Source organism: Thalassophryne amazonica, unplaced genomic scaffold (assembly GCF_902500255.1).
Source record: "Thalassophryne amazonica unplaced genomic scaffold, fThaAma1.1, whole genome shotgun sequence".
NCBI lineage: Eukaryota > Metazoa > Chordata > Actinopteri > Batrachoidiformes > Batrachoididae > Thalassophryne > Thalassophryne amazonica.
This window is the reverse complement of record NW_022986256.1, coordinates 399917-425679: the sequence shown is the minus strand read 5'-3', so window position 1 is coordinate 425679 and position 25763 is coordinate 399917. Positions and strand designations below refer to the sequence as shown.

Sequence of the window (25763 nt, the reverse complement as noted above, 5' to 3'; positions counted from 1 at the left end):
TGTATATTTCTACACGCCGTACAGAGAGAGATCAGCTCAAGTCAAAGTCCTTGTATTCTTGTGGACTCTTGGAGAATAAAAGCTATTCTGATTCTGATTCTGAAAATGCTACAACTGCTAACACTCAAATAAATTAGGTTAAGCCAAATTAAATTAACATTTGTTAACTTCATTTGGACAAACTTAATTAATTTGAGTGTCACCAACTGAAGCCATTTCATTATATTTTCTCCTTTATCTCAGAGAAAAACACCTTCCTGCTTCCTCATTCCTTCAGTTTCAAGGAAGATGCCAGAGAAAAGTTGCTGTGAGGTGTCACGGACTCACGAGAGCCTGGTCTGAACGTTTCGTGGGGACATGTGTGTCTAGTGAACCTTTCAGCGTAAAGCTTCAGGAAAACGTGCCTTTGCTTGGTTTTCCAGCTCCGGCTCGTGCCGTGTTTCTTCCGGCATTCCTCTGAACGTCACTGACTTGTGTGAACTCGCGAGCACTCCTGCGCGGAAGCGTTTCTGTGTGTTTTCTATGTGCATGTTTGTACTCGAGCGCTTGGCATCCAGCGTGCAGGGACCTTGTGCAAGCGTTTGAATCACTCAGTCTACTTTGTGTTTTGCAACAGCCCCAAAACGCTGCAGGGCGCCAGAATCTGTGTCAATGGAAAAGGTGTGTTTTTGAAGATAGAGAGGAAAAAAAAAAAATCACTGTATGCATGATGCTTCAGATGCATTACACTGGATGTCCAGATTCATGCCACGCCTCCTTCCCTTCATCCTCCCTCTGCTGTAGCCTGTCAGGCAGAAAATCTGTTTATTAGGTTACAGCCAGCAGAGTGAGTTTTAAATTGGTGAGAAGAAGCACGGCGAGCAGTGCACAAGGAAGAACGCCACCACATCCTCAGACAGGTCAGTCACACTCAGGTCTGATTAGCTTTTACTAGTTTGCAGCTTTTATTCACTTTATACAAACTGTTATATGAGTCATAAACAGGAGAGAAGTGTATCATTTACAAATGCACAAACAGAAGATGGGCTCTAAAACATTTTGACAGGATGCAAAATATCATTACTGCTCAGCTCAGGACTGTTGATGAATCCAGAGTTTGATCTTTGCCTTAAATATTTTCTCTTTTGCATTTTATTTCTGATGGTAAATAGTTCCATAAATGTGTGAGGTCACTTTAATATCAAAAGACTCTGAAAGTCATATCAACGCTCAGTAATTTCACTAAAGTGTACAGTTTCCTCTCATAAACAATAAAAAAAAAAGTACTTTAGAAGAATCATATTTAAAATACAGGCACCAAAACAGAAAGTCAATGCAACAAATGTGTGTGTGTTTGTGTTATATGGCTGGGGGGGCCTGGCTGCCTTTTTGTTTCTGTATTTTGTTTTTCCTTCCAGGTGGCTTGCATTTGGGACTGAGTGGCTGTGTTGCTGAGGTTATCAGGACCTCACCCTGATCACCTGCGGCTCGTCAGGACTCACAGCTGAGGTGCATCTATATGGATTGGAACATGGTGGCATTTAAGACTGGAGTATACAGTGTGTATTTGCCAGAGACTCGACCTTGTGACCAGACGGGTGAGATCGTCGTCTCGGGAGCCATCTCATCATCAGTGGATGCAGAGAACGTCCAGGTTTGATGCACGGTCTGTGAAAGAGGAGGGGATGAGGTCTCACGCTCGTCAGCACACTTCCTGAGGTACGTTAGATTTTGTGACTAACATTTATACAGTCAGTAAATGTGGTGTCCCTCACACCTTTTATATTGAGCTGTATGTTAGTCATGTATCGGCTTCCACTGCAGTGGAGTTTTGTGAACTGGATGTTCCATGCCTGAAGGTTGGGAAGCTGATTAGTAATCAAGCCAGGAAGTGTTTGCTGTTTGTACACCTTTAAGTGGTCTCTCTGTGTGTAGAGTGTGGACTCACATAATGGTTCCTTCTTTCACAGACTCGGTTTGTTGCGGCCACCTGGGGGGGTGTCGGCGGGGTCCTTGGGTCCGAACAGCTTCTGGCTCCGGACCGTTAGCGCTGCTGGGAGCGCACCACGCCAGACCGCACTTTCTGTTATTTTTGTATCACTGTTATGTATTAAATTCAGTTAGCCTTTGTACCGTGCTCTGCTTATTTCATACTGGGTCCTTCAAACGCTGGTCGGTTCTCCGAGCTGCGTCCGACACATAACAGTTTGAATATAAAATCACCACTTTTACAGTCAGTTAAAAAAAAAAAAATGATGGGATGGAGAGAACATTTACAAATCACTGGATATAAGGACAGTCTCCCACAGCCAATTATTCACACAGATTTCCTTCCCAATTTCAAAATGGAAGAAATCCGCTTACATACAATTGTAACAAACTGTTGCCGAATACACAACTAGATTTCCATTGCACATTCCTTCCATGTTTTTCCACTTTTCCAAAATATCTTTACAGTCTCAAATATAACACAATGCTAAAATACTCTGGGCCATATTAGCATTGTGTTCTTTATTATGAGCAAAGTGTTGGGGAAAGTGTAGTGACACGGACCCACAACAGGGGGCGCAAATGAACGGTCAATAGATGAGCCAAAAGGTAACAATTTAATGTTGTGAATGTGCACAACGATGATACAATCACAGAATCTGACAGCAGTCAATACACCAAGGTGACGTGTGGGCAGGCTCGAGGATAGAAGACGTCTGTCCTGAGAAGAGCCGGAACCACACGATTTCCACCGCCACAGAACCCGGTGAATACTGGAGTCGCCAAGTCCCGAATTCCCAGGTGATCACCGTCCCCGACTGTCGGATCTGGTACTGCTGGTGAGGAGCACAAACAGTGAGATGTGGGTGTGTGCACACCCAGTAACAAAAACAGTCAAAAGGTGGAAAGTCACCTCCACCTCTAATCACACACACGTGCAGCTCCTGTCTAACTTATCCAGTTGGGGTGTGAAGCAAAGCCGTCGCTGATCACACCAAACGCCAATCCCACAGATAAGGAAACACTTACAGGAAAACGGCTGCAAAGAAGTTCAGACTATTAGTCAGTGTTTTCAGTTTAGCAGAGACAATTACCTTCACAGGTAGATGATATCTCGGCAGCGAGGTGGAGATGACAGCCGGCTTTTATGGAGTGATGAAATGAAGATGGGTGACAGCTGTCATGAGTTGATGTGTGACAGCTGTCACTCCTGGTTGTGTCCGTGGCGGCAGCGCCCTCTCGTGCCTGAAGCCCGCACTTCAGGCAGGGCGCCCTCTGGTGGTGGGCCAGCAGTACCTCCTCTTCTGGCGGCCCACACAACACAAAGCTCACTCATGGTACAGGGTGTCCTAAACAGGAAGTCCCAAAATTCAAATCCACTGTTATATGGCTGGGGGGGGCCTGGCTGCCGGTTTGTTTGTCTGTTTGTTTTCCTCCCAGGTGGCGTGCATTTGGGACTGAGTGGCTGTGTTGCTGAGGCTGTCAGGACCTCACCCTGATCACCTGCGACTCGTCAGGACTCACAGCTGAGGTGCATCTGGATGGATTGGAGCATGTTGGCATTTAAGACTGGAGTGCACAGTGTGTATTTGCCAGAGACTCGACCTTGTGACCAGACGGGTGAGATCGTCGTCTCGGGAGCCATCTCATCAGCAGCGGATGCTGAGAAACGTCCAGGTTTGATGCACGGTCTGTGAAAGAGGAGGGGGTGAGGTCTCACGCTCGTCAGCACACTTCCTGAGGTACGTTGGATTTTGTGACTAACATTTATACAGTCAGTAAATGTGGTGTCCCTCACACCTTATTGTATTGAGCTGTTTGTTAGTCATGTATCAGCTTCCACTGCGGTGGAGTTTTGTGAACGGGATGTTCCATGCCTGCAGGTTGGGAAGCTGATCAGTAATCAAGCCAGGAAGTGTTTGCTGTTTGTACACCTTTAAGTGTTCTGTGTGTAGAGTGTGGACTCACATAATGGTTCCTTCTTTCACAGACTCGGTTGTTGCGGCCACCTGGGGGGTGTCGGCGGGGTCCTTGGGTCCGAAACAGCTTCTGGCTCCGGACCGTTAGCGCTGCAGGGAGCGCACCACGCCAGGCCGCACCTTTTGTTATCACATTTTCACTGTTATGTATTAAATTCAGTTAGCCTTTGTACCGTGCTCTGCTTATTTCATACTGGGTCCTTCAAACGCTGGTCGGTTCTCCGAGCTGCGTCCGACACATAACATCCACAGTAAAACAGGAAATGTTCAAATGTCAACCACTTCCTGGATTGACAGACGAGATCCCAGAAATGAGGTCCACGTTGTTAAAAGCACCATTTATCCAATAATTCGGTTTGCCTTATATACACATATGTTTAAGCTAACAGACAGCAGCTGGTTCATGCTCTGTTGGCTTATTAGTGCAGCAGATAACTGAAACAATCCTTCAAATTGTGATACAAGCATCAAAGGTAGCACAAATACAGCTGGAGCAAAATCAATGGTGCAACTTTAACCTTTGACCCCTGTACAAACTGAAACTGACCTTTGTCACCATTCTTGCTGCTTTTATCTCATAACTCTATAACATTTAGTCACAGATTGTCCAATCTTTACCTTTTTTGGAATCTTTATGATCAGGCAAATAATGTGGTGTATTTTTCTATATGATTGGAGCATCTTTTAATTTTGATCCCTGTGTAATTCTTCAGTTGACCCCTACCTGACTGCCTGTTGAAAATTCAAGTAGCCAATCAGTCTGTGTTTTTTTTTATGTCTATGGATTATTTGTGCTGAATTTGATGTTTGTATCACCATTTGCAGGATTCCACTCTAAATATTCTCTTATCTGCTGCACTATATATGAGATGTAAGATGTTGCTCCTCACTGTTTCTCAGTTGCCCTCAAAAGTATTGGAACACTTGGTATTTCACACATTTTAATTTGTTTATTCCATTTCAAATACATTTGTTCTAAAATTATCTTTCTTAACTCAAACTGAAAGCAAATCTCTACAACTTGATATAAATTAATTAAAAAAATAAAATCCAGATTCCTGGTGACGTGGTGTAGAGGAAGATTTTCTTAAAAAGAAGACCTGAAAGTTCAGTTACAATTTGACAGAAGAGAGAGAGAGAGAGGGAGGGAGGGAGAGAGAGAGAGAGAGAGAGAGAGAGAGGGAGAGAGAGAGAGAGAGAGAGAGAGAGAGAGAGAGGGGGGGAGGAGAGAGAGAGAGAGAGGGAGGGAGGGAGAGAGAGAGAGAGAGAGAGAGGGAGAGAGAGAGAGAGAGAGAGAGGGAGAGAGAGAGAGAGAGAGAGAGAGGGAGAGAGAGAGAGGAGGGGGAGAGAGAGAGAGAGTGAGGGAGGGAGAGAGAGAGAGAGAGAGAGAGAGAGAGAGAGAGAGGGGAGAGAGAGAGAGAGAGAGAGAGAGAGGGAGAGAGAGAGAGAGAGAGAGAGAGAGAGGGGAGGAGAGAGGGAGAGAGAGAGAGAGGGAGAGAGGGAGAGAGAGAGAGAGGGGAGAGAGAGAGAGAGAGAGAGAGAGAGAGAGGGAGGAGAGAGAGAGAGAGAGAGAGAGGGGAGGAGAGAGGGAGAGAGAGAGAGAGGGAGAGAGGGAGAGAGAGAGAGAGAGAGAGAGGAGAGAGAGAGAGAGAGAGAGAGAGCGCAAGTGACCAACCTGCTGTTTCTGTTTCTGAGTTGAGGTTCGATTCCCTGTGGGCTGTGTGATCATGTTCTCATGTTCTCCAGCTGATTCCTCTGGATGCAGCACTCAGTTTTTGGATGTGTACAGGAGCGCCGTGTTGCACAGACTTGCTTCAAACTGTGTCCAGCGCTCTACGCCAAAGAAAATTAAACGTTTAATTTCTTCCATCCTACGCACGTAGCCCTCAACATACTGCTGCGTAGGGAGAAAAAACTTCACGTAAGTGGGCGTAGAGCTGCTCAACTCGGCCGCTATGCCACAATAAGTAGCTCTATGAATACGCCAATGTGAAAGGGGCTTAAGACCGAAGTGCTGACTCATTGTTTGAGTCTGTCGTCACCTTTGATGCTACCAGAAGCGATCGTGGTGTTAAAATTCAAAATCATCGTGTTAATAGTTGCAAGTGTACTGGAGACAATAATAGAAGTTATTGGTTATCAGTTGTCTGTAGCTTCTTATAAATTTTTGGGTGGTTTATCAGTTTAGCTTTATTTTAAAAAAGCTTAAAATGGCAGGGGGTTAAGAGGACTGTAATGGGGGGGGGGGGGGCAGATGAAAAGCAAAATTGAAAAATGCTTAAAAAGGTGGGGAGTATGGGGGGCAGACCCCCCCCCCCCCCCCCAGAAGCTGAAAGGTTTCAGTCATGCTCCCTTCTTCTTCTTTGTCTTTCGGCTGTTCCCGTTAGGGGTCGCCACAGCAGATCAATCGTTTCCATCTCACCCTGTCCTCTGTATCTTCCTCTGTCTCACCAACCACCTGCATGTCCTCTCTCAGCACATCCATGAACCTCCTCTTTGTCCTCCCTCTTCTCCTCCTGCCTGGTGGCTCCATCCTCAGCATCCTTCTCCCTATATACCCTGGGTCCCTCCTCTGCACATGTCCAAACCATCTCAATCTCGCCTCTCTGACTTTGTCTCCAAACCGTCCCACCTGATCTGTCCCTCTGATATGTTCATTCCTAATCTTGTCCATTCTTGTTACTCCCAAAGAGAATCTCAACATCTTCAGCTCTGCCACCTCCAGCTCTGCCTCCTGTCTTTTTGTTAGTGCCACTGTCTCTAAACCATACAACATAGCTGGTCTCACTACTGTTTTGTAAACTTTCCCCTTCACTCTTGCTGATATTCTTCGGTCACAAATCACTCCTGCCACCTTTCTCCACCCACTCCACCCTGTCTGCTCTCTCTTCTTCACCTCTCTACCACACTCTCCATTACTTTGAACAGTTGACCCCAAATATTTAAACTCATCTACTTTCACCACTTCTACTCCTTGTAACTGCACTATTCCACTGGGCTCCCTCTCATTCACACACATGTACTCAGTCTTGCTTCTACTGACTTTCATTCCCCTTCTCTCCAAAGCATATCTCCACTTCTCCAGACTAGACTCAACTTGCTCTCTACTCTCACTACAGATCACAATGTCATCTGCAAACATCATAGTCCATGGGGACTCCTGTCTGATCTCATCCGTTAACCTGTCCATCACCACTGCAAACAAGAAAGGACTCAGAGCTGATCCTTGGTGTAATCCCACCTCCACCTTGAATGAGTCTGTCATTCCGACTGTGCATCTCACCGCTGTCACACTATTCTTGTACATGTCCTGCACTACCCTAACATACTTCTCTGCCACTCCAGACTTCCTCATACAATACCACAACTCTTCTCTTGGCACCCTATCATAAGCTTTTTCTAAGTCCGCAAACACACAATGTAACTCTTTCCGTCCTTCTCTGTACTTTTCCAACAGTATTCTCAGAGCAAACATTGCATCTGTAGTGCTCTTTCTCGGCATGAAACCATATTGCTGCTCACAGATCTTCACCTGTTTTCTAAGCCTAGCTTCTACTACTCTTTCCCATAACTTCTTGCTGTGGCTGATCAGCTTTGTGCCTCTGTAGTTACTGCAGCTCTGCACATCACCCTTGTTCTTGAAAATAGGAACCAGCACACTTCGTCTCCACTCCTCAGGCATCCTCTCACTTTCCAAGATTTTATTAAACAATCTGGTTAGAAACTCTACTGCCATCTCTCCTAGACATTTCCATGCCTCCACTGGAATGTCATCTGGACCGACTGCCTTTCCACTCTTCATCCTCTTCATAGCAGCCCTCACTTCTTCCTTGCTAATCTCTTGTACTTCCTGATTTACTCTCACCACATCATCCAGCCTTTTCTCTCGCTCATTTTCTTTATTCATCAACTCTTCAAAATATTCCCTCCACCTTCTCAGCACACACTCCTCACTTGTCAGCACATTACCATGTGCATCTTTTACCACCCTAACCTGCTGCACATCCTTTCCAGCTCTGTCCCTTTGTCTGGCCAATCGGTACAAGTCCTTTTTCTCCTTCCTTACTATTCAACTTCTTGTACAGCTCGCAATATGCCTTTTCCTTTGCTTTTGCCACTTCTCTTTTCGCCTTACGCCACATCTCCTTGTACTCTGTCTACTTTCTTCATCTCTCCGACTATCCCAAAACTTTTTCGCCAACCTCTTTCTCCTTATGCTTTCCTGGACCTCTTCATTCCACCACCAAGTCTCCTTGTCTTCCTTCCACTGTCCAGATGTCATACCCAGTACTGCCCTAGCTGTCTCCCTCACCACATCTGCAGTACTTTTCCAGTTGTCCAAAATTGCTTCCCCTCCAACCAGTGCTTCTCTCACCTGCTCGCTAAATTTCACCCAACAGTCTTCCTCCTTCAGCTTCCACCATCTGATCCTTTGTTGAGCTCTCACTCTCTTCTTCTTCTTTACCTCTAAAGTCATCCTACAAACAACCATCCTATGCTGTCTAGTGACACTCTCTCCTGCTACCACCTTACAGTCTCTGATTTCTTTTAGCTTGCATCTCCTATAAAGAATGTAGTCCACCTGTGTGCACCTTCCTCCACTCTTATATGTTACCCTGTGCTCCTCCCTTTTCTTAAAGTAGGTATTCACCACAGCCATTTCCATCCTTTTTGCAAAATCAACTACCATCTGTCCTTCCCCATTCCTATCCTTGATACCATATCTACCCATTACTTCCTCATCACCTCTGTTCCCTTCACCAACATGCCCATTGAAGTCTGCTCCTATCACCACTCTTTCATGCTTGGGCACACTCTCCACCACCTCATCTAACACACTCCAGAAATCTTCTTTCTCCTTCATCTCACAACCTACCTGTGGGGCATATGCACTGATGATATTCATCATCACCCCTTCAATTTCCAACTTCACACTCATCACCCTGTCAGACACTCGCTTTCCCTCCAACACACTTTTAACATACTCTTCCTTTAAAATGACCCCAACACCATTTCTCTTCCTGTCCTCACCATGGTACAACAACTTGTACCCACCACCGATGCTCCTGCTCTTACTTCCCTTCCACTTGGTCTCTTGCACACACAATATGTCTACCTTTCTCCTCTCCATCATATCAGCCAGCTCTCTCCCTTTACCAGTCATACTACCAACATTCAAAGTCCCCACTCTCATTTCCACCCTTCTAGTTTTCTTCTTCTCCCGCTGTTCGTGGCGACGTTTTCCTCCTCTTCTTTGTCGTCTTCGCCCAGCAGTAGCCCAATTTCCACCGGCACCCTGTTGGGCAACAGCACCGGTGGCGGACGTTGTTAACCCGGGCCGCGACCGATCCGGTATGGGAATTCGATTCTGAGTCTGCATAGTTCGGTTAGCTTGTTTTACGCTGGATGCCCTTCCTGACGCAACCCTCCTCATTTATCCGGGCTTGGGACCGGCACTCAGAATGTACTGGCTGCACACCCCATGTGGCTGAGTTCAGTCATGCTCCCAAGAACCATTTTACTGAAAAAAGCCTGAAGGACCTAAAGGACATGGTTAGATGGTGAGGAGCTTTTCCAGGCATGTGAGAGGCAGATAAAGAAAAATGCTTAAAAAGGTGTTAAAGTCATGAACTTTTAACAAGAGCAGAAGTTGGAAAAATTCAAGGAATATTTGTAGATAACCCTCTGTGTATTTGCAAGAATTAATGACACAAATTTGAATGCTCAAGAACCACGGAGGAGTACTATCTAGCAGTTAGCTTTGAGTTAGCGGGAGTTGGCGTGCACGATAACTCAGCATCTCACCATGTCATTTAGGACCTTCAGACTTTTTTTTGAGCAAATGCTTCAGGGGAGCATTAGCATGACTAAAACCTTCAGCTTCTGGGGGGAGCTCCGCCTCCCCCAGATCCCTGCCTTTTTAAGGATTTATTTTATTTATTTATTTATTTTGCCTTTCAGCTTCTGGGGGTGGGGGAGGTGGGTGGGGGCTCTGCCCCCTCCCCAAGAATCCTACCTTTTAAGCATTTTTCTTTTGCCTTTCAACTCCTCCCAGACCCCACCCCCACCCACCACCTTTTTAAGCATTATTCATGTCAAATACAAGAAATAAAAAAAAATATAAAGAATAAAAAATTCTAAAATTATCTTCCTCAAGCTCAAACTGAAAGAAAATCTCTAAAACTTGATAAAACCTGTAAATAATAATCAGTTTTATTGCCAGTTTTCTTCAGACAAGTCAGGGGATGGAAACATGAACATTTCCAAGTCACTGAATATGTCTTGGACTTTATTTACATCAATTATGAAGAAATACAGAAGTTTCTTTCACCAAAACATCAAATCCAGCCTTTCATCTCAGATTTACTTTCTGTCAAACTGTAGCTGAACTTTCAGGTCTTCTTTTGAAGAAAATCCTCCTCTACACCACTTCATCAGGAAGCTGGACTTTAGATTTTTAATTCATTTATATCAAGTTGTAGACATTTGCTTTCAGTTTGAGTTTAAGGAAGATAATTTTAGATTTATCTGAAGTTGTGTCACTGGTGTTTCACTCAGACAGCAAAATTAAGAGGTTATTTAAAAAGAAGTCTTTCATAGAGCAAAATTAAGAGGTTACACAGGTTTTATACAGAAGAGAGGAGGAATAAATTACCTGTACTTCCTTCAGCCTGAACATATTCACATTATATCTCATGAATCAACAACTGCCTGCTCGTTTAAAATCACTGAAACACACACACCACACACACACACACACACACACACACACACACACACACACACACACACACACACACACACACACACACACACACACACACACACACACACACACAGATCCATCAGTGTCTTTTCATTCATATGCGCTGTGTTCCATTAATTCTCGTCTCTCTTGTGGGTCTGAAGCATGAAATCTGTAAGTGGTCTGAGACACATCTGCTGGTAGAAAGAGGAAATGAGCTGACCTCAAAGAGACCAGAACAGGAATGATCACAACTTAAGGAGGAAATAAGAGCTTTTTTCTGTTTTCACAGCAGTACGTGTGGTTTGCAGAGATAAAGATGTCTTATCTCTAGTGCTAACATCCTAGCAACATGTTCCTCTGAATGAAGGCTAAAAAGGGAAAGCTGTAGATGTGGGAGGGATCAGAAGTAGAAAAGGTAAAGGATAAAGTTTCCTTTTGGGAGGAAAGTCCTACACAAATTATGTCAAAAAGTCTAATTACTTCAAAAATGTCTTTTTCCTGGTTCTCTCCCTCAGCCCCAACCAGTCCCAGCAGAAGACTGCCCCTCCCTGAGCCTGGTTCTGCTGGAGGTTTCTTCCTGTTAAAAGGGAGTTTTTCCTTCCCACTGTCGCCAAGTGCTTGCTCACAGGGGGTCGTTTTGACCGTTGGGGTTTTTCTGTAATTATTGTATGGCTTTGCCTTACAATATAAAGCGCCTTGGGGCAACTGTTTGTTGTGATTTGGCGCTATATAAATAAAATTGATTGATTGATAATATCATGATGTGTGAAGCAAACTGACATCATTCCTGTTAGAGATCAAAACAAACAGTTATTTTCAAGTGACTCTTGGTACAGTTTCTGGTCACTTTTTGTTTTTTTTTTGCATTTATTTTTATTTTTGTGTGTGTACCTCCCACACATCTTCATTTTTACACACCATTTCTTGCATTTGCCAGTTGACACAAGGTGAAATGACATCAACAAAAAGTAAGATTCATCTTTAATTAGTCTAATTACAGTGTGACTGTTGTTACACCAAAAGGCCTTTGTTTCTTGAAACAAAAAAAGTTATTTTATATCTAGAAAATTGAAAATGCAATGGAAACAATGTTGAAAAAAAGCCCATCTTGACTAATCTTCCCATTCAGAGTGGAAACGTCCAACATGTTGCCCTCAAAGACATTAAAATTGAGGCTGTTTTCTTGAGGGTGTTTGACCACTTCAGTCCAGAACAATAATTACGTTCTTGCATGAAAGGAGAGTCTGAAACAGTGAGTGAGAGAGATAAGGAGCCAAAGTAAAGCAGACATTGGGAGCTGATGTGGTAATTTTGAGGGTTCAGCGTGTTGAAGCCTGCTGACTGAGACGCTGCTGCTGCAGAGCCTGAATTCTTCAGACGTTGCATCAGGCTGCTGCTGCAAACAAAACCTAATCTGCATGATTAATGAGCAAAGATAATTATATGTCTTATAGATCCACTGGCTCTCACATGTTCAGATGTCAGTTTGAATGTTTCAGGTGCTCAGAGAGATTCAGCAGAGAGACGGACTAATAAATAGAAATCACATAGAAATATGATGAAATTAAGTCTTACTCCTACGACATTCACATAAGAAATCCACACAACAAATATTTTAAATAAAAAAACTATAAACATCACACAGATTGCAGTCTGTTATCATAAAAAAATCAGAAATCAAAATGATGTCATAAAGGAATTATGAGAACTATGTAGTTTTGTATGTTAATTTAGAATGTGAAAAGTTTTGGGAAAGAAAGCTGCTGGTGAGTCTAGTGGTCCGAGTATTTAATGACCTGGAGCGCCCGCCTGAGGGCAGGAGGTCAAAGAGGCGGTGACCCCGGTGAGGACAGACTTTGATGATAGTTTTGGCTCTTGTGGGGGGGGGGTAGCAGGTGTCTGCAATGGCCTCAAGTGAGGGAAAAGGTAGCTGGTGAGTTTTGAGAAGCAGCGATAGCAGGACAATGTTTTGCATGTTCAAGGTAACTTAAAAATGGCTGGATGGATTTCCTTCAAACCTGGTGGGCTTATTACTTAGATACCAAGAGGTGATTACATTTTGGAGCAGTTTGGTGAAAGGTCAAGGAAAAAGTGGTCTGAAAAACTGAATGGATGATGTAGACAGGAGGCAGAGCTGGAGGTGGCAGAGCTGAAGATGTTGAGATTTTCTTTGGGAGTAACGAGGATGGACAAGATTAGGAATGAACATATCAGGTGGGACAGTTTGGAGATAAAGTCAGAGAGGTGAGCTTGAAATGGTTTGGACATGTGCAGAGGAGGGACCCAGGGTATATAGGGAGAAGGATGCTGAGGATGGAGCCACCAGACAGGAGGAGAAGAGGGAGGACAAAGAGGAGGTTTATGGATGTGCTGAGGGAGGACATGCAGGTGGTTGGTGAGACAGAGGAAGACACAGAGGACAGGGTGAGATGGAAATCATTGATCTGCTGTGACGCCCCCTAATGGGAACAGCTGAAGAAGAAGATTGATCATCAAAATATTTGTGATTTTTCAGTATGAATGATGTCACAATGAAGTCACATGATGAAATCGAAGCACCGTCAGAGATTTATATTTACCCGTACATTTATATTGTGGTGTGTAGGATGCAGGCTCGTTGTCCCTCAGTGGGGAGGAAAATCGTCTCTTGATAGATTCCTGGACGGGATGATGGTAGACATGAAGAAAATCTCCATCCAGGGTTGATCCAGAGACGCCTGTGGCTGTCTAACGTGGGAACGGCGTTACGCTCCAACAAACACACGGTTCGTGACCACCTTCATGGCCAATGGGTTACAAGCCAATACCTCCTGTCCAGTTTCTCACATTCAGGGTTCCTGTCGGGCCCTCATGGTACCATAATGTCCACAGGACACACAAGGTCCCCACTGTATTTCACCGGCTTCCACTTGATCCGTTACCCATGTGTCAGGACACAGACGAGGGCTTGGATTTCGACACCGAGCAGTATGGGAGCACCATGTAAATTGGCCTCATCAGTCACCTACGGCCCACAAACAGCAGGACAATCCTACTCGCTCAGAGTGATCGCTGATGATGATGTGAAGACACTCGATTGTAGAACGATAAAATTCCACCAACAGCTTCCACTCACACTATATTTCCTGAGGACTCTGTTAGCAGTCTTGTAACCAAGTAGAAATACTTTGTTACAGAAATACTAGAATTTTGACATATCCGTACTTTACCTCGTTATTTACATTTCTGGTGACTTTCACTTTTACTCTACATTTCATCAATAAAATGTATATTTTTACTCTGATACATTTCCCTGAAACATCTTTGTTACTCAATACTACAATATAAAAGTGCAAGAAGTTTGATTTGGGTAACGCCTGTTTGCAGAGGTGAAAGTAAGCCAGAGCGCAGCTGTACAGCGGGAAGAGACACAGTCCTTTACAGCCGGAGCGTAGCATCAAGTGCCGTATTTGACAAAAAACAAGTTGAAAAGACAAAAAACTAAAAGATGACTCTGCGCCCCTGCTGACGAAGAGGAGGGTGGAGGGTGAAAACCACCTGGGCTTCAGACTGCAAACGCAGCGCAGGATCAGAACTGAGGGGAAAATGTCAGTACCAACAAATGCAGCTCAAAAAGCGTTGCGTTTGGTTGCTTAGCTGTGGTTGGTGGTGGTGATACATCTTTTTTTTTTTTTTTTTTTTACTTTTCCCTCAATTTGGCACAACTGTGTAGCTATAAATGACTGTTGTTTCACAGAAAAGGGTGTGTGGGTCTTCTAGAAAAAAGACTGAATGGCAACTTTATTTACAGCTACATACATCCACCTGTTGCTCATCCATCCTGTCACTAACACCACCTCATCTGCCAGAGGTGGATCCAGCTTTTTATAGGGGATGAGGCCCCCTAATGGATTATTTTTTACGTGTCTCCATTTCACTTTCCACTTGTTTTGGATTTTACTTTTACTCAAAGTATACTTTATATGAGAAATTTACTTTTGATACTTAAGTACAGTAAATGTTAGATACTTTAAGACTTTTACTCAAGTCATATTTTCAAAGGAGGCTAATTTTTACCAAAGTAATTTTATGCTAAGATACTTGTACTTTCACTCAAGTACCACTCTGAGGTAATTTATATAAGACTGTGTGTTAGTGGACCAGGACATGTTGTTCACTATGTGGATAGATTTAGAGCTGTGGAGCTTTTCCACACCGTCTCTGTTAATAAAAACATGGGACGGACGTCTGCCCTGCACTTCAAGTCTGAAAAGAGTTTGTTTGGTTGTTGTTGTGTTCAGGGTCGGTTAGTTTTCTGAGCATCCTATCGATTGGTGAGCGTCTGCGGCATCATCTGATCAGAGTTAATAATTAATTCATAATCGGTTTCAGTCAGACAGATTTGTTTGTTTGGCTTTTTGCAGGATTTCTCAAAAACACTTTCAGCTACTCTAAAGTGGTGGAAAAATCCAGAAGAGGAAGAAAGAACCTGTCAGATCAGGAAGCAGACGTGGTTTCTCCATCATTTCTGTGAAAAGATGACTTTTTATATTTTTACAATTTTCTCATAAAGTAAAACACTTAAATCTGCCAGTCACACATATTTCATCACAGATAATCAAAAAGTGAAATTCAGATATGATTAAAGATAAGAACCTGACTGTTAACATGAGCTGTACATTCATAAATAACATGTCACCAAGAAACGGCTTCAAACTAGAACGGCACTCAGAGTGTGTACGCCTCTGCCATCTGAACAATACGGACCAGAGCAATCCAAAGTCTGAGGGATTTTTTTTTTCTTTTCCATGTGGCCTCAGCACACGCATGTGGACAGTGAAATGATTTACTGCAAACACCAAATCTCTACAGACTGCATTCACACATCACAACTTATCCTAGACAAGATCAGCAAGTCTGTGGAATTATAGTTCTGTGTGACAGCATAAGGCAAGACTTACGGAAAAAAGAAAACATGAGATGAAAAAGAGAGATGAAAAGAAGTAGAGTTGATGACAGAAATTGCCTTCTAATTAAAAGAATGCATATGACAACACATTCAGATGTCATAAGGCAATAGTGTCAGTGAAGACACCAAAGGATGACATTATTCACAGTAAAAGAAAAATATTTAACTTAACCGTTACATTACGAAAAAGATTAGCAGATAAACCAAAATATTTAGATGATGCAATAAGGAAATAATGCTGGTTAAAATAAAAAAAAAAATGTCACAATTAGAGATAAAATATTTTTATGAAGAGAATAGATCACAAGAAAATCACTTACAATAAAAAAAAAGGATAAATGGCAACATTTTTGATGATGTAATAAGGTAATGTTAAAGAAGAGATCACAGGAAAACCTCTGAGACAAATTAAGAAAGAACAAAATAAAATATTTTTGATGATGTCATAAGACAATAAAGAGATCACAGGAAAACCTCTTACAACAACAACAAAAAACACTAAAAGGAAAAGCTTTTGACAGTATCATAAGGCAATACTGTTAAAGAAGGCATGACAGGAAAACTTACAGAAAAGAAAGGCAATAAGGCCATCTTTTTGATGATGTCATAAGGCAACAATGTTAAAGAAGAGATCAGAGGAAAACCTCGGACAAATTAATAAAGACAAAAAGAAAATATTTTTGATGATGTAAGGCAATAATGTTGAGATCACAGGAAAACTTCTTACAATAAAAATAAAAAAAGAAATAAAAAAATAGGAAAAAGAAAAATTGTTGATGGTATCGTAATGCAGTAATGTTAAAAAGATCACAGGAAAATGTTGTGTGCTGGGGGGTTTGGCTGGACATTTGGGTGCTGTTTTCTTTTCTTTGCTCTCCAGGTGGTATGCAAACTGTTTTTTTCTGTGGAGAAGGTGCTGGCGGAAGAGTCCTTCACCCTCATCAGAACTATTGGCTGCACCTGTGGAGGATGTTCACGTGCAGGCCTAACAACTTGCAGCACCTGTGAATGATGCTCACGTGCAGACTTAAAGACTTTCAGCTGAAGCAGATAATGAGATGGCATTCTGCATTTAAGCCATGAGTGATTTGAGCAGAATTGCTGGGAACTCGACCTTGTGATTTTCGTTTGTGAGACGCTGAGGACCGCGCCAGGGTTTGACACATCGTGCCTGTGAAGGAGGACGGGTGAGGGACACATGTTGTCAGCACACATCAGAGGTGATTATCGTCTGAATAATCGTTAATAGTAATTTGGTGTTTTGTTACGCAGTATATTTGAACATTGATGAGAATTGTGCAGCTCGCTTCTCACTGCCGTGGCGTACGGACTGATGATCCTCCACCTGTTGTGAGAAGCTGCTCATTTACATAAGGCTTAAATTCAGACCTGAATGTGTTGCCTCTGAAGGATATTTGTTGTAGCTCTGTTGACTTACCTCACCTTTTCCGTCCTTCACAGAGTCAGTTTGTCGTATCCACCTGGAGGGTGTTCGGCGGTGAATCTGAGTCCAGAAGTGCCGGGCTTTGATCCATTTGCGCGCTGGAGAGCGCGCCGTCCTTCACCTTGCCAAGACAGCTGACTATTTATGTTGTACACGGATTATTGCACATAAGGGGGAATAAATTTGTTTCTTGGAACCGCTTTCTGGTTATTTAGCGCTGGGCCATTGTCAGATGCTGGTTCGGTTCTCTGACCCGCGTCAGCACATAACAGAAAACTCTTTACAAGAAAAAAGAAGGATAAAAGGCAATATTTTTGATGTCATGAGGCAATGTTGAAGACACCACAGAAACACTTACAATAATAAAAAGGAGAAAAATCTTTTTATGATGCCATAAAGCAAGCATTTTTGCGAAGAGATCATAAGAAAACCAATAAAAAGAATAAACTGAATTGTTTCTGATGGTATCACAGGATAATAATGTTAAAGAAGAGATCACAAGAAAATCCCTTACAATAAAAAGAAAGGATAAAAGGCAATATTTTTGATGATGTCATGAGGCCAGAATTTTAGTGAAGAGGCCAAAGGGAAAAATCTCAGAATTAGAAGAAATTTATAAAAGGTAACATTTGGTTGATATAATTCAAGAATGACACTTAAACAACCACCATACAATAAATAAAATATGACTGATTCCTCTTGTTGCCGAGATCAGGCACTATTTATTGAGAATTTGTTGAAAACACTGAAAAATGCCTGCTCTAACGATGTTAAGAAAGTGACCCTTTTATTTAGAACGGCTCCAAAATATGTTTCTTCTCCTGCTTTATTTATCTGTGTTATTTAGTTTCATAAAAATGGGATCAGCAGTTTTTTTTTTCTCTAAATTTCCTCCTCAGGCTAAGAACTGACTGGAACATGTCGAACAGATCTCAGTCCTCCTTCACTCCTCTGACCAACGTCACCAACCCTGAAGATGACAGCATCGTCAGCAACGACTTATCCACAACAATGGGTGCTCTCATCCTCAGCCTGGTCTTCCTTCTGGGTGTCCCGGGCAACTTCTTCATTGTCTGGAGCATCCTGGCACGTACCCGACGCCGCTCGGTCACCACCCTCCTCATCCTCAACCTGGCATGGGCCGATGGCTTCCTCATGGTGCTCACCATCTTCTTCATTGTCTACCTGGCCAAGCAGTCCTGGGTGTTTGGGAAGCCCATGTGCAAAGCCTTGTTTTACCTGTGCAATGCCAACATGTACGCGTCCATCTTCCTCATCACGCTGATGAGCCTGCACAGAATGGTGGCCATGGTGCTGTCGAGAAGGCTGTCCTCCAAGGTCAACAGGAAGGTCATGATCAGGGTGCTTGTCGGCATGTGGGTGTTGGTGATGCTCTTTGCCATCCCCTCTGCAGTGTTTCGAGATGTAGAGAAGGATAAAGATGAAAGAAATACAACAAGACTGGTATGCAAGCCCCGGCACAGTTTGCCGCAGCACGTAAGTCCACAGACAAACTTTGTCTTGTACTTTTTGTCAGATTTCAATTCAATTTTGTTTTATATAGCGCCACATCATAACACAAGTCGCCCCAAGGTGCTTCACAAGGTAACAACAAAACTTGGCCCTCGGGAGAAGTTGGACCAGGTTCGGGTTAGAGGTAGGGTTCGGTGTAGGGACAGGGGTCAAGGTAGACACAGGGTTACGAGGGTCCAGGCCCAGTTCATACATGGGATTGAGTTCACATCAGGCCAACTTCTCCTGTATCCCGGACGGTGCTCACTTGGACAACATCCCACTCTGACCATTACAGTGACAACAAACTGCCAAAATTAAACACGTTATACAAGATAGAATGAATCTGACACACAACACAAAACCACTGCAGGGAGCAACCACGAAACAAGAAAAACTCATGCAGTCAACTGTAAACCATAAAATGCAACAAATAGTGAAAATTTAAACAATTAATGTAAGAAGAACATGGTACAAGAAGAGGAAAAGAACAATTCAAGAAAGAGAAAAGAGACGAGTCTTGAGCCTGGACGTAAATCACTCCACAGAATCAGACTGTTTCATCTCAGGGGGCAAACTCTTCCACAGAAAAGGGTCACTGGTGCCGGTGTCCTGAAGAGATGAGCGGCCCGTTGAGAGGAACCCCACCTCCACCGCACAACTGTGCAGTTCTCTCTACCACAGTGCATTTTTATTGTAGGCTAAAACTACAACCAATGAAGTTGGGACATTGTGTAAAATGTAAATAAAAACAGAATCCAATGATCTGCAAATCCTCTTCAACCTATATTCAATTGAATACACCACAAAGACAAGATATTTAATGTTCAAACTGATAAACTTTACTGTTTTTGTGCAAATATTTGCTCATTATGAAATGGATGCCTGCAAGATGTTTCAAAAATGTTGGGACGGGGCAACAAAAGACTGGGAAAGTTGATGAATTCTCAAAGAACACCTAACTGGAAACATGTGAGTGTCATGATTGGGTATAAAAGGAGCATCCCCAAAAGGCTCAGCCGCTCACAAGCAAAGATGGGGCAAGGATCACCACTTTGTGAACAACTGTGTGAAAAAATAGTCCAACAGTTTAAGAACAATGTTTCTCAACGTTCAATTATAAGGAATTTAGGGATTCCATCATCTACAGTCCATAATATAATCAGAAGATTCAGAGAATCTGGAGAACTTTCTACACGTAAGCAGCAAGGCTGAAAAACAACATTGAATGCCCGTGACCTTCAACCCCTCAGGTGGCACTGCATTAAAAACTGACATCATTGTGTAAAGGATCTTACCACATGGGTTCAGGAACACTTCAGAAAACCATTGTCAGTTAACACAGTTCGTCACTACATCTACAAATGCAAGTTAAAACTCTATCATGCAAAGCGAAAGCCAAACATCAACAACATCCAGAAACACCGCCGCCTTCTCTGGGCTCGAGCTCATTTGAAATGGACAGACGCAAAGTGGAAAAGTGTGCTGTGGTCTGATGAGTGCACATTTCAAATTGTTTTTGGAAATCATGGACGTCGTGCCCGTGGACAAAAGAGGAAAAAGACCATCCAGATTGTTACCAGTGCAAAGTTCAAACTCCAGCATCTGTGATGGTATGGGGGTGTGTTAGTGCCCATGGCATGGGCAACTTACACATCTGTGATGGTATGGGGGTGTGTTAGTGCCCATGGCATGGGCAACTTACACATCTGTGATGGTATGGGGGTGTGTTAGTGCCCATGGTATGGGCAACTTACACATCTGTGATGGTATGGGGGTGTGTTAGTGCCCATGGTATGGGCAACTTACACATCTGTGATGGTATGGGGGTGTGTTAGTGCCCATGGCATGGGCAACTTACACATCTGTGATGGCACCATCAACGCTGAAAGGTACATCCAGGTTTTGGAGCAACACATGCTGCCATCCAAGCAACGTCTTTTTCAGGGACGTCCCTGCTTATTTCAGCAAGACAATGCCAAGTCACATTCTGCACATGTTACAACAGCATGGCTTCGTAGTAAAAGAGTGCGGGTACTAGACTGGCCTGCCTGCAGTCCAGACCTGTCGCCCATTGAAAATGTGTGGCGCATTATGAAGCCCAAAATACGACAATGGAGACCCCGGACTGTTGAACTGAAGTCGTACATCAAGCAAGAATGGGAAAGAATTCCACCTACAAAGCTTCAACAATTAGTGTCCTCAGTTCCCAAACGCTTATTGAGTGTTGTTAGAAGGAAAGGTGATGTAACACAGTGGGAAACATACCACTGTCCCAGTTTTTTGAAACATGTTGCAGGCATCCATTTCAAAATGAGCAAATATTTGCACAAAAACAATAAAGTCTATCAGTTTGAACATTAAATATCTTGTCTTTGTGGTGTATTCAATTGAATATAGGTTGAAGAGGATTTGAAAATCATTGGATTCTGTTTTTATTTACATTTTACACAACGTCCCAACTTCACTGGAATCGGGGTTGTAGTAAAACCAGAACTGTATACTCTCCAGGGTCTGCTGTCATCAAAATGTCACTAGACATTTTAAGTAAAGTGGTTTCAGTGGAGTGCAATTTCTGAAAACCAGACAGACTTGGAACTGGGGTTGTAATATTTTTTTATTGCATTTTTACTGTGATGAACGATTATCACATTAATAAAAAAAAACTGCCTCCAGGTTAAGAATACTTATCTTTTTATAGTGACTACATATACACATTACTACGTCCAGATGAACAATTTATGTATTTATCAGCCCATCAAAATAAGCTAACTGTTAAAAATCACATATTCAGTGATAGTGAAACACGATAGGGAGCTCATCTCAACACGTTAGCTGTCGATTTACGCTACGAGCTCATCTCGACAGAACACCGGTGCTTATCTACAGAATCTGCAGCATAAAGTGGATGAGAATATACAAATTCAAGTTGAAAACAATTATAAATGGCCCAGAGTGGGTAGATGAGTTTTTAAATATCTAGACCTGGGTTAGAATCCTGCTCATGGTATTTGTCTTGTGTCCTTTGGCAAGACAGTAATCTGCATTGTCCCAGTCCACCCAGCTGTAAATGTGTACCAGCCTTGGCTGGAGAAGTAACTTGCGTCCCGTTCAGGGGGGAGTCATAGACCCTCCGCTTCATGCTACAGAATCAGGAGATAAGTGCCGGCACCAACAGACCTCACGACCTGTGTAGGACTTATATCTTCCCATCAAGCCTGACCTAACACGGCCTGTGGAAGACACCGGGTTCTTTGGGGTGACTCTGTGTCAGACCTCTTCAAAATGGTGTAAACGTGAATATCAGCATTTCAAGGAAAAGTCAGTACAGGCTACGCGTTTGGATCACAGTACATTTGACACCTGGAAGTACATTTTTAAGACATGCTTTTTAGCTTTGTTTTGTTCAAGAAGCCAGTGTCTGTTTACAAAGAACCCACACTCAAAAAACTGATGCATTGGACTGAATTTCCATCTAATAAATAAATGTTGTCCCAACTAAATTAACCCTTACCAAAAGCAGTACTGATAAGTATATAAAAAGTAAACTGGAAGTATACTTGAAACATACTTGCATGTACTACTTTTTGGTAAGGGAAATTAAAGCATCTTGCATGGATGTGCTTTATTTGAGTTGGGTCTACATATATTTATTAGAAATCCTGCACATAATTGAATTGAGTTCATCCAATGAGTCATTTTTTTGAGTGCATATGATTATTGATTATCACTTTGGGGCAAACCTTTGGAGACGCCCAGATAAGTTGATTTCTACTTTTAAGTGGTTTTAGGAACTCACCTGTTTGTGGTCTGACTGTGGATGCAGGTGAGGTTCCAGTACGCCTTTGAGACGGTGGTGGGCTTCATACTCCCTTATGCAGTCATCATAACCAGCTACGTCCTCATCCTGAAACGCCTCAAGCAGACCAGGTTCCAGCGTAAGGTCCGCAGTGAGAATCTCATCCTGGCCATTGTGGTGACCTTTGGCCTCCTGTGGTTGCCCTACCACGTTATCAACATGATACAGGTGGGTTACAGCCAATTCCTCTGATATAATTCACTTCAGTGATTTTAAATAATGGAACCTTGACCTTTGAACGAACATTAAGCATGAGTTCTTCTGTTCAAGGTGGCAGCCGAGTGGTACAAAGATGGTTCCCCCACAAAAACAGTGTAAGTAGGACGAGTTCTAACCCTGTGCAACATTTCAAACACTTCACTGATATCAACACACGCAATTACGACGGGTCCTTCAAGTCTAAAAATCTAACTAAAGAACTCCAATAACATCACAGTGTTTCAGGAAAAAAAAAAATGCAACAGGGAGGTTCTTCTGTCCAAACTGGTGATTCAGAGATACAGGAGAAGTCAGCCAGCTACCAACTCTACCCCATGTATGAACTGGGCCCGGGGCTAACCGTTCACCCGGCCCCAAACCCGAACCTAACCTTAACCCGGGCCGATTTCTCCCAAAGACTGAGTTCTCTCATTACCGTGATTCAGGATAATCAGCTCAGTTGAGGTTTTGTTCCAGAAAACTGCTATATTTTATTGAGTAGGTTATTTAATAAGTTTGGATTAAGATGTTTAATAACGCAAATATCAATTTCATTGAGAAAAAAGGTAAAAAGATAAATTTTGTAGTTGTTAAAAAAAATTTCTATTTGCTGCTATTGTCATTTTAATGTTGCTCAGACTGGAGCTACTGAAAACTAATTATTGATTGGTTGATTAAAATTATTTCCACTGTGGTCCAGACACAAAAAATATACAAATAAAATATTGTTGTACAAACAACAATGAAAGCAATTCAAGATAAATGAACAATTATAGCAACATTAAAGCCCACACGAGGAAAGCCCGATTATGTTTCATTTTCTAGTACTGCCCTCTGGTGGCCACTGCTGCTTGGAGAAATCTTTTTTCATCAACTGTTTTTCTTGCTTAAATATCTTCCCATTTTTGTTTTTTCTTGCACAATATGAAATAAGATTTACAAATTTCAAACCCTGACACAGTCAATGTAACTGTGACTTCTTCACCTTTATGACATTGACAGGATTCCAAACCCAAAACATTTTCTCATTGGTTTTAAAATGGCTAAGGCTAAAGCGAGGAAGGCACACTTTGGTTTCCATCTCCACAAACTTCACATTAAGGTCTTAGAAAGACCACTGGATGGATTTCGGGTTTTTGGAAAGTATAAAGACATTAGCTATGGAGTAAAATGCTCAACCTTCCTACAGCTTGAACCGTATCTGGCGGTCGAGTCGCGCCGTGACCTCCGCTCTGGCCTTCATCAGCAGCTGTGCCAACCCCATCCTCTACACCTTCGCTGGCAAGTCCTACATGAAGAAGAGCGGTGTGGCCTTCATGGCGCGGCTCTTTGAGGGAGCTTCGGTGGACCCCACAGGGAAGAACCGCAAAGACAACACAGCGCTCAGAGACGGCAACTCCTCAACTAGCAGTGGACCATCAACAGTACAAAACGGGAACAGAATCGTCAACGCTATCTGAGCATCGATACACTGTACACTGTGTCAGTACATGGTGAGGATAAGTGTTTTTAAAGCAACTGAATTTGAGACCAAATGAATGAAAGAGTTTTGTGAATGTGCTGAAAGCCGCGTGTGGTCCTCAGTATGGACACAAGAAATGATACTCTGAACTTGACGCGTAAATAATGAATGGAACTAAAGCCAAGTGGCGCATTAGTTTGATTTAAAAGTTTGAAAATGACTAAGCACATTTCTTCAACATTTCCTTGGTCATTATTGAGTTTTCCATCCATCTGTGCTTTTTGTAAAATATCCAGTTTTATGGTTCCATGAAATTATGATCACTGTTGAATTGAGGCTCAGTCACAATTCAACACGCTTCATGATACGGTGAAGCCTGTGTAGTGCACACGCACAAGTTGTTCCGACATAATTCACCAAGTCAGAGGTTGTTCATAAGTAAATGTCAGCCAGTTACAATTACATTGGGCTTCCTGCCTTGCGCAGTGATGAGCCAAACCACTGTATATTAAACCTGTTCACCAGTGAATGTCCACTACTTCTGCATGTAAACCTGTTCACACCCCAATGTCCTCTACACTACTGCCTTGCATGTTTATGAACCAAGACGTATATCTGTGTTCCTGGCAGTTCCCCTGCCGTGCGATGGTCTGTTGATTATCACACAGATTTATCAGCTGTATATGCAAAATTTTAATCACTCACTGCATTGTGCTCTGCGCAGACCAGCTGTCTGCAGATTTGGCCAGCTTGGTCTTTTGTGTACCACTGCTGAGCTCCCTGCAGGGTACAAGCCTGGCTGAATAAAGTGCTTTTAACTTTTCCATGAAATAAAGGCCACGCCCTGCATGTTCAGATGCAAGAGCAGTCTCTTAATTGCTTCCGATTCAGTTTGTACACCTGCATTTGTGGCATTTACAGGAACAACTTTCATAATAATTAGATACCTTTAAAACCAGTTACTCTGTAGAAAGTGACTTTTAACATGCAAAAGGGGAAACTGGTCATTTTTATAAGTCATCGCTCACAATCACTTATTAAACCTGGAACATGTATCGCGATATGAATCGCATCGTGTGTATTGTAACGTATGACAAGTGACTTGCATGAATAAAACCAGTGTTACTAGCAGTTGAACCACAACTGAGTGTTTAAAGACTGTAAATACTTTCCGTAGACTGAGAAAGTCTCAATTCCTTTTCTTATGAAATTATCCTTAGATTAATAACTTGAACAAAACATTGTATCTGACTGAAAATTTGTGATGCACTGAACCAGTTTCAAATGAGTTACTGTTATTCAATCGTTACTGCTGCACAAGATTATGAAAAATGGAAAAATAAATAAATGTCGTACTTGTACAACACGGTTTGGGTCTTTTTTTCTAAATCATTTAAAAGTCATTTCTATAGATTTATGTCAACTTGGTCAATAAAGCTGCCCGAGTCAAACAACTTTTTATTAAACAGACATTTCTTCAAAAAGCAAGAAATGTATCGTCTTTTTCATTTCAAGAGAAATTAGTTTTTAAGTGGCTCACGAACAGATGGAGCGTTAATCTGAGCTCCAAACGATGAAGCACTTTTTACCTTCGTTATTTTACCCCCCAATCTTGTTCTGGAAATGACCTTACACACACACGTAT

General features: G+C 42.6%; 1 protein-coding gene across 2 annotated transcripts; it reads left to right on the top strand.

Annotated features, from left to right (window-relative positions):
• The first annotated feature begins 531 nt into the window (after positions 1-531).
• ltb4r2b (leukotriene B4 receptor 2b) lies at positions 532-25431 on the top strand. Of its 2 annotated transcripts, XM_034165388.1 has the most exons (6): positions 532-660; positions 784-899; positions 17987-18584; positions 22426-22626; positions 22729-22772; positions 23846-25431. In XM_034165388.1, the coding sequence occupies exons 3-6, from the start codon at positions 18006-18008 to the stop codon at positions 24114-24116; spliced, it is 1095 nt and encodes a 364-aa protein (XP_034021279.1). In that variant the 5' UTR covers positions 532-660; positions 784-899; positions 17987-18005; the 3' UTR covers positions 24117-25431. The 2 variants fall into 2 exon arrangements, with proteins under 2 accessions (XP_034021279.1, XP_034021280.1); XM_034165389.1 differs by lacking the exons at positions 532-660; positions 784-899 and adding an exon at positions 13316-13460.
• The last annotated feature ends 332 nt before the right edge of the window (positions 25432-25763 follow it).